The sequence below is a fragment of the Terrapene carolina genome, unplaced genomic scaffold, assembly GCF_002925995.2.
Source record: "Terrapene carolina triunguis isolate 2854851 unplaced genomic scaffold, T_m_triunguis-2.0 Scaffold89, whole genome shotgun sequence".
Lineage (NCBI taxonomy): Eukaryota > Metazoa > Chordata > Testudines > Emydidae > Terrapene > Terrapene triunguis.
The window spans coordinates 31,568,671-31,576,759 of record NW_020664440.1 but is presented as its reverse complement, the minus strand read 5'-3'; the positions used below and the strand labels follow the sequence as shown (position 1 = coordinate 31,576,759).

The 8,089-nt window shown below is 59.3% G+C and overlaps 1 protein-coding gene across 1 annotated transcript in view; it reads right to left on the bottom strand.

Annotated features, from left to right (window-relative positions):
- Positions 1-5,364, bottom strand: part of PCNX3 (pecanex 3) — a 26,922-nt gene extending 21,558 nt beyond the window's left edge. The window contains exons 1-5 of the mRNA XM_026650387.2: positions 4,391-5,364; positions 1,954-2,150; positions 1,480-1,585; positions 876-915; positions 59-154 (exon numbers count right to left, since the gene is read on the bottom strand). Of these exons, the coding sequence (XP_026506172.1) occupies positions 59-154; positions 876-915; positions 1,480-1,585; positions 1,954-2,150; positions 4,391-4,543 (592 nt within the window). The 5' untranslated portion in view covers positions 4,544-5,364. The remainder of the gene's footprint in view (positions 1-58; positions 155-875; positions 916-1,479; positions 1,586-1,953; positions 2,151-4,390) is intronic.
- Between the last annotated feature and the right edge of the window lie 2,725 nt (positions 5,365-8,089).

Genomic DNA, 8,089 nt, shown 5'->3' with positions numbered 1-8,089 from the left:
GGGAGCCGGGCTCCCCCCAGGCTGTACAGCCCCCCCACCCCCCATGCAGGGCACCTACTGATGTTCTCCTGGGAGCCACGCTTGAGCAGCTCGCGGTCCGCCGAGGTGACAATGACGTTATTGCTGCCCTGCTCCCGCACTAGCTCCTTGATGTCTGAAGGGCGAATGGAGAGGGAAGGAGGCATTACTGGAGTGCAGGGGCTGCTGATCCCAAGGGGAGACCTGCCTTCCCCACTCCCTTCGCACCCCCAAGCCACCCTGAATCGCCTACACTGCTGCCCTCTCCCCACCTTACATCACCGGCTAGAGACACCTAGGGCACCGCCGGGTTCCCACCTCAGGCAGTGGGGTCAGGGGTAGGGCTTCAATATCCACAATGGATCCAGCAACTAGTGGGGCTCAAGTCACCTTAAAGGGGCTCCAATATACAGATGTTGCAGCTGCACCCCCTGGGTACCTGCAAGTCTGAGTTTCTTTGGGAAACCTTGGTCTAGGTGGCTCAAGGAATGTGACATGGGGCCTTTCCCCTCTAGGGGGTGGTGCCTCCGATCCAGCCCCCGGGTTGGGGGACAGCCTGGGTGTGGAGAAGAGGATACAAGGCCTTTCCCCTCTAGGGGACCCTAGCTCCAGTCTGGCCCCAAGGCAGGGGAGTCAATGGAATATCCACCCCCAACTCTGTGGTTCTGGTTGCCAGGGGAGGGACAAGGCAGGATATTAAGCAGCAAAAGGCAATCAGGGAACACCCTGGAGGGGGCAATTCCCACAGCTGCAGCCCAGGGCAGGCTCCCCAAAGGGTCAGGGACCCTGGTGGGGGGCAAAACATTTGCACTGGGCCAGCTGGGCTACTGGGGGCAGGGAGCCTGCCACCCACTCACCTCTCACTGCTCCCGCGTCCTCCAAGTGGGGCAGCAGCTCCTACGAGGGGGAATCAGTCAGGGGGTTACATGCCAATGTCCGCAGCCAGGCAGGCCCAAGAGAGCCCTTCACTGCAGAGGGCCCAACGCCCAGCCCTCCTGATGCACCGATGGGGCCTGCGGGGCACGGACGGGGTTTTCTAAACTCCCTGCTGCAGGGCAGCCACCGCAAACCCTGATGCAAGCGTAACTGACCCAAACGCCAGGCTCAGGCTGCAAAGAGCCTGCAGCAGTGGCTGTGGGAGGGCCAGGCACCTCACTGATTGCACTGGGGTGAGGAAAGACAACTCTCCCTCCCCCCACCCCAAAGAGCCAAAGTGCTTTATAAATTAGAGAGGACTCTCCACCCCCAACACCCACCACTCACATGCAGCCACCTCTGGGATGAGGCAGAGGGGCTAGTTGTACATGGACCCTTTGTCCAGCACTCACACACACACACTCCTCAACTCCCTGGGCTGGGGAAGGTTGTAGAAACCCAGCTCTCCCAGGACGAGGGATCGCCAATGGGCACCTCCCAGCCAGGAAGGCAACAGGAAGCCCAGAGGATCTCCCCAGTACTCACCATGACTTGGTTGAAACCAAATACTGAGTGCTGGGAGCTGCATCTCACCGGGGGCGTGGAGCTGACTTTCCGGAACACTGTCATCTCGACTCCCCCACCCGGGTCTCTGCAGAGAGAGGGAGGGAGCATTGCATGGACATGCACTGATGGTTGAGCACAGTTAACGCAAGCACAGAGGAGAGCAGTGCGAACAGATCTGCTGTCCCGGATCAGAGCAACAGGCCCCCAATGCCTGATTATATATCTATATATATAGATATAGATATATATCAATCACACACACACACACACACACAATTAGCCAACCTGAGAAGCACCTGAATCGCCATGTCAGGTAAAGGATCCCTGTATAAACAGCCCCCACACCCCACCCCAGAGGCAACTGTATCTTAGCACGAGGTGAAGGATCCCTGTACAAACATCCCTGGACCTCACTGCTCTCCCCTTCATGCACCCCAGATGCTGGAGACCCACCTGGCCAGGTTGCTGTCATCCCCTGCAGTGCCCTCCTCAGCCTTGGTCCCATCAGTCAGCACCGAGCCGCCCTTCTCCACAATCTCGCCCTGGTCGAACATGGTGTGCAGCCGAAAATTGATGGTCTTGATGGTGGTGAAGAAGACGGCTATAACCGCACAATATACGCCGGCTACCAGCATGCTGGGCGGCAGCACCTGGCAGAGAAAGACGGGACAGCACGGGGTTAGCACCAATCGGGGCATTAGGGGGCCACCATGCTCTCCACCAGGGACCTCAGCCTACTTCGCCTGCTACACAGAAACTCAGGCACTGACCATGACTTGTCAGGCTAAACCCAGGAGTCCTCACAGGCCCTCCTCCTCCTCCCCTCTAACCATTAGACCCCACTCTCTTCCCAGAGCCAGGGAAAGAACCTGGCCTCCCAGCCATCCCCAGCCCTACTTTAACCACTGAACCCCACTCCACTCCCAGAGGCAGAAATAGAATGCAGGAGTCCTGCCTCCCAACCCCTCCCCCTTACCCCCAACCACTGGGTAACACTTCTGGTTGTAATACATGGGCTCTATACACCCAGTCTCTTGGCCCCTTGGGGAAGCTGGTAACAGAGTTCCGGGGCAGCAGTGTTTGGGTCGCTTTCTCTGCCATTGCCTCCATTAAAGCTGCTTGTTGAGATAGTGTTTAAGTGTTTTCAGCTGCCAAGGGACATTCACGCACAGGACTCCTGGGTTTTATCGCTGGTGCTGGGAGCGCAGTGCAGCCTAGTGGGTGACAGCAGGGTTCTATCCCCAGCACTGCCCACCGACTTGGTGTGCAACACTGTGCACCCTGACTCAAGTGAAGCTGATTTTTATTTACCACCCGTAACACCACAGTGCCAGGAGCCCCAGCCATGGCCCAGCACCCTGTCCCCAATACAAACTGTGCGAGTTTCACAAAATATCCCCCTGTTCTCTTTGGCTACAAACATTCCCCTGCAGCATCTGCCACATGCCCTCCACCTGCCCCACCCCGAGCCTTGGGTCAGAGGAGTGAAAGTAGCTTCCAATGCCCTTTTCACAGCTAGGCTATTTCAATCAGTGCAGGTACAGGGCAGGGAATGGCATTCGGAGGGCCGGTATCAGGCCTGCTCTGATTCTCTCAGTTTTCACTGCCTCGGGCATCACTTGTAACAGCAGCTCAAGCAAGGCCTTGTCATTATTTGTTTGTGTTACGGTTGCGCTTACGAACTGCTTCCAAGCTCAAGCCTTCTCTTCCTCAGCGGGTATGCTCATAGCACGCCAGCCTCCAACTGAAATTGGGCACCCTGGTCACACCAGGAGCTGCCTGGACCCCTCTACTGCTCTTTGCCAAGATCAGGGGCACCCTCATGCCACACAGACCACTCAACTGCCCTAGGCAGAGATCGGGCAAGGACCCCCTGACCAAGACTGTGCCCCCCTCCACCCATGGCTCCAGGCACTGTACAGACTCCTCTCCCCACTGAGACTGAGGCCCCCATTGTGCTGGGTGCTGCTTGGATCCCTACCCCCAATCATGACCAGAGCCCCCCACCACTGCACAGATCCCCCTCCTCCAACTGAAGGCTGCAGCTCTGTTGTGCTAGGAGCTGCGCAGACGCAGTGACAGGTGGTCCCTGCCCCAGAGAGCTCACAACAACAGGCAAAGGTAGGATCATCTCCCCATTTTACAGATGAAGAAAGTGAGACACCGAGGCAGGGCAGGACTGAATACAGGCATCCTGCACTCCACTCCAACCCCTCACACACAAACCCATCACCCCTCTCTGAACCCCAACATGCCAATCACCCCCTCCACCAAAGGCTCAGAACTCCAGGGCCCCAGTGACAACAAGGGACCGAGAGTCCCCTCTCGCCTAGAGTCCCCCACGCTGCTTCTAATTTCTGTGCCAAGTTCAGTGGTGAGGGGAGCTCATCTCCAGGGGAGAGTTAGTTCTGGGGATCAGGCCCTACATTACAGAGCAACAGCTCAGTGCAAAGCAGGGCCAGGGAGGCACGATGAGAAAGATACAAGTTCTACTCCCAGCTCTGCCACTGACCTGTGGGGTGACCTTGGGCCACATCCTTCACTGCTCAGTGCGTCAATTTCCCCTCCCACCCTTTGCCTACTTAGACTGGGAGCTCTTCAGTACAGACAGCCTGTCTGTGCACAAATGGGGCAGGGGGCAACCTCAGTGAGGGGTGTCTTTACAGCACCCAGAACAACAGGGGCCCTGGTCAGAGCACTAAGCCCTACTGAAATACATATGCTAAATCATGCCAGGGCATGAATGCAAGATCAGGTGTCGCAGGACCCCAAATTGGGGCATCAATGCCAGGACCCCACACCCCAGGTTACCAAGAGTGACATGCACGAGTGGCACTAGTGTCAGGAGCCTAACTCCAAGTCTGCAGTGAGGGGCCTGAGGTGGACTCACCATGTAGAGCAGGAAAGGGAAGGTGAGCAGGAAGATCCAGGTATAGAGGTGGAAGCAGTTAGAGAAGGTGCTCTGGTGGGGATCGAAGAACCAGCCGCCCGTCAGCGAGGCCCAGACGCCCTGGCGCAGGATCTGCAGCACCTGCGAGCCCATGGCCACGGCGGTGCCTCTTCCTCCTCCCCCTCCGCCCGTTCCTCCTGCTCAGGGAACGTGACTGCCAAGCTTGCACCTGTAATATCCTTCATCAAGGCAACTTGAAGGCCATGATCCGCAGGCTGGGACCCCAAACACCAACCCCACCCCTCTCTCCGTTAAACCAGGCTGCACTCCTCCAGCGGGGATGGGCACCTCACACACCCACACGTGAGACCCTCAGCTACCGCTGCTGTGAAGTCTCACTAGCCATCCGGGGTGCTCTTCTCTCTCCCCGGCAACAAGCCGCCTCTCTCCCTCCACGTTCACCACCCGCCACTCCGTTCATGCCATTATGATTGCCGGAGAGGGGTGGTCTCCACTGTCACAAGGAAATTACAATTAAACAGTGGAGGGGCTGAGGAAGGAGGTAGGGTGGCAGGGAGCTAACTCTCCAGTGGAGGGGACTGCCTCAAGTAGAGGTGGGACCAACTGAGGGCATAGGAGAGGGCGCCCTGGGGAACAGGCTGGCACCTGCCTTGTTGCCACTGAACAGCAGCCCAGCAGATGGGGACCCCAGGAGAGGGGAGGCTCAGTGAGGTGAATGGCCCAAGAAGGGTAGTGGTCAGCACAGTGGTGAGGGGGGACCGCGGGTGGGAAAGCACGACCCTGTGGAGAGAGTAGCTAGTGCAGTGGGGGCAGGGGAGCAGGACTGGGGGGGGCAAGCAAGTGGGGACCCAGGCAGGAGGGTTGGGGGGCAGGGGAGCCAAGGCAAGAGGGAGCTTAGGTAAGGGGCAGGGGTGGGGAACCCCACAGGTGAAGGACCCAGGCAGCTGGGGGGCCCAGGGATGGGGGGACAGGGGCAGGGGACCCCACTGGTGAAGGGCCCAGGCAGCCGGGGGAACCCGAGGGTCGGAGAGCCCAGGAATGGGGGAGTGCGGGCAGCGGACCCCACGGGTGAAGGGCCCAGGCAGCCGGGAGAACCCGCGGGTAGGAGGGTCGGAGCCAGCCCGAGCGGCGCCCACCAGGCACCCAAGAATGCTAAGGGGGTCCCAAGATCTTGTTCACTTCCGGGGTCAGAGGTCAGTTCGGTAGCCCCGAGCGGAGGGGGCACCCGGCCGCGGCACCTCAACCCAACTAGAAACTGGGGAGGCCGGAAGAAGAGCCCCGGGAGCAGCAGGAACACCAGGAGAAGCACGCATGCGCCGATCACCTCCCCCCCATATACACACACACACACACAGCCAGGAAGCGGAAGTGAAGGTGCTTGGGTCAACTGAGAAACCGCTGACGGCTGAAGCATCACTGCGCATGCGCTGAATTGTTTCCTCTATACGCATGCGCACTACTACCACGCTCACCGGCCCAATGAGAAATTGTCTCTGTGCGCGTGAGCAGATTTCGCGGAACTTTGTTCACGCATGCGCATTAGGTTTTATCTCCGCCATTCTTCCCTCTCAATCGGGTTCTTCGAGCGCTGAGGCGCTCGGAGGTGCGCATGCGCACATAAGTTGAGGGCCCTAAATGGGCAACTGATCCCCAAGGCGGATACAGGATGGTGAACTGCGCATGCGCATGGTCCGGGCGTTCGCTCGTGCGCTCTCTAGGTCTTAATTCCTATTGGACTGGATAGTTTGATCGATATTTTATTCCCCCAATGAGCATTGAGGAAGGGTTAAAGGGGTGTGTTGGGGGCGCGAATGCTCCCTAACCAAATAATAGGCTAGAGAAGAAGGGGGAGGGGGTGGTGAGTGGGAGAGCTGAGCTGCATCAGTCTGGGCTTCCGGGTGTCTGCCCGCCCATGGGGCCCGGTTAGCTGGGCACTGGCAGTCCCCATGGGGCTGGATTTGGAAGGGTAGCCCAGGCTGTGGCAATGTCCATCCTGTCTCCCTACCAGGTTCCCAGGGGATGATGTTCACTGCTGCTTCATCAGGATCCCAGGCTCCTGGGTAGGACCTGGGGCTCTGATGGGCACTGGCTGCCCCAGATGTATGGGGCCCACAGCCAATAATCTGTGACCCCGAGTTGGACGCTTGAGTTCTTTTCCCCATCACAGGCTGTCAGTGGAGCTTGAACAACTCCACCCAGGCCTCCAGGCACCATCTTCAAAGCTACACGTGTCACTCTGTTCGCCAGCTGCAGTAGTAGGCTAGTATTCCATACAGGGCTCCTCTTTTGTATTGGAGGTAGAAAACTGGGTCAGAGTGAGTGGGGTTAGGAATAAGCAGGGTGCATACCCCTCATCCTCTCCCCCTTGCTGAGGGGAAGTCAATGGAGTGATGCCCAAGGATCAGACCCCAATTGGAAGCAATGAGGATTGACAGTTAATGATTATTTATTATATGAATTGCAAAAGCTTTCTGCACAGACAAAACGTGAGTGACAGTCCCTGATCCAAAGAGCTCACAGTCTAAATAGTGTGAGGGAAAGGACTCAGTTAGGGTCCCACAGCAGACCAATGTCAGAATCAAAAATAGAACCCAGGAGTCCTGAGTCCCAGTCAAGTGCTATCACTATGGGGTCAAGGTCCATACAGTGCCCAGTGCAATGGGGGCTCCGATCTTGGTTAAGGTTTATACATTGCCTAGCACAACATGGCCCTGATTTCAGTCAGGGTCTGTGCAGCATCCAGTTGGAGAGGGGCCGTGATCTCTGTCAGAGTCTGCCCAGCACTATCGTATACACACACTAATAGTCTGAGACAGTCCTTGCCCCAGAAAGCTTACCACAGGCCCCCCGGCCTAACTCACTCCGCTGCCGCTCCCAGAGCTAGGAAGAGAACCCAGGCGTCCTGGCTCCCAGCCCCTCCCCCACTCTAGTCGGACTCCTGAACTGTGTCTCCGCTCTTGTTCCTTTTCCTTTGTCCCGGTAACAATGTGACCCGCTCCGCCTTCCTGGTCCCAGACTCCACCCCAGAGCCTGTGCGGGGCGGGGGGACGGGCCAGGCCAGCGGGCGCTGCACTGAGGGAGCCGGAGCACACCCCGGGAGAGACGGGGCCGCCGCCGCGGACGATCGATCTTTGCGCCCGGAGCCCGCTGGTTTCCTGTGGGTGCCGGGGGTGGCCAGCGACTGAGGGGCAGAGGCATTTCTCACGCCCGGACCGGCCGGGATCCTGGAGAGACGCCCCCAGGAGCGGCGGCTTCCAGCCGGGGAACTTCTCCAGCCGAGGCATTTCCTCCTCTCTCTACCGCGGCTTGGGACAGAGCTCGGGCCGGGCCAGGAGGGAGCGGGGTCTGGGCACAGCAGGGCACGGGGAGCCGGGGCCTCTGGGTACTTGGAGATCGCCGGGGCCGTAGCTAGATCGGAGTGGAGGACCCTGCAGGCAGAGGGGCACTTCTGTAGCCCTGGGGGGATAGGCTGCAGGGGGCGGCCCTGGGAGAGGGGACACGCTGTAGCAGGCGATCCTGGCCCCTGTGGGGGGGGGGGGACAGGCGGGAGGGGGGGGATCCTAGCCCCCGGGGGGGGGGGGGGGGGGGGGGGGGGGGGGGGGGGTGGTCCGGGTCCCTGGGGGAGGGGCAGGGTGTAGGGGGCTATCCTAGCCCCTGTGGAGGGGGGCAGGCTGTAGG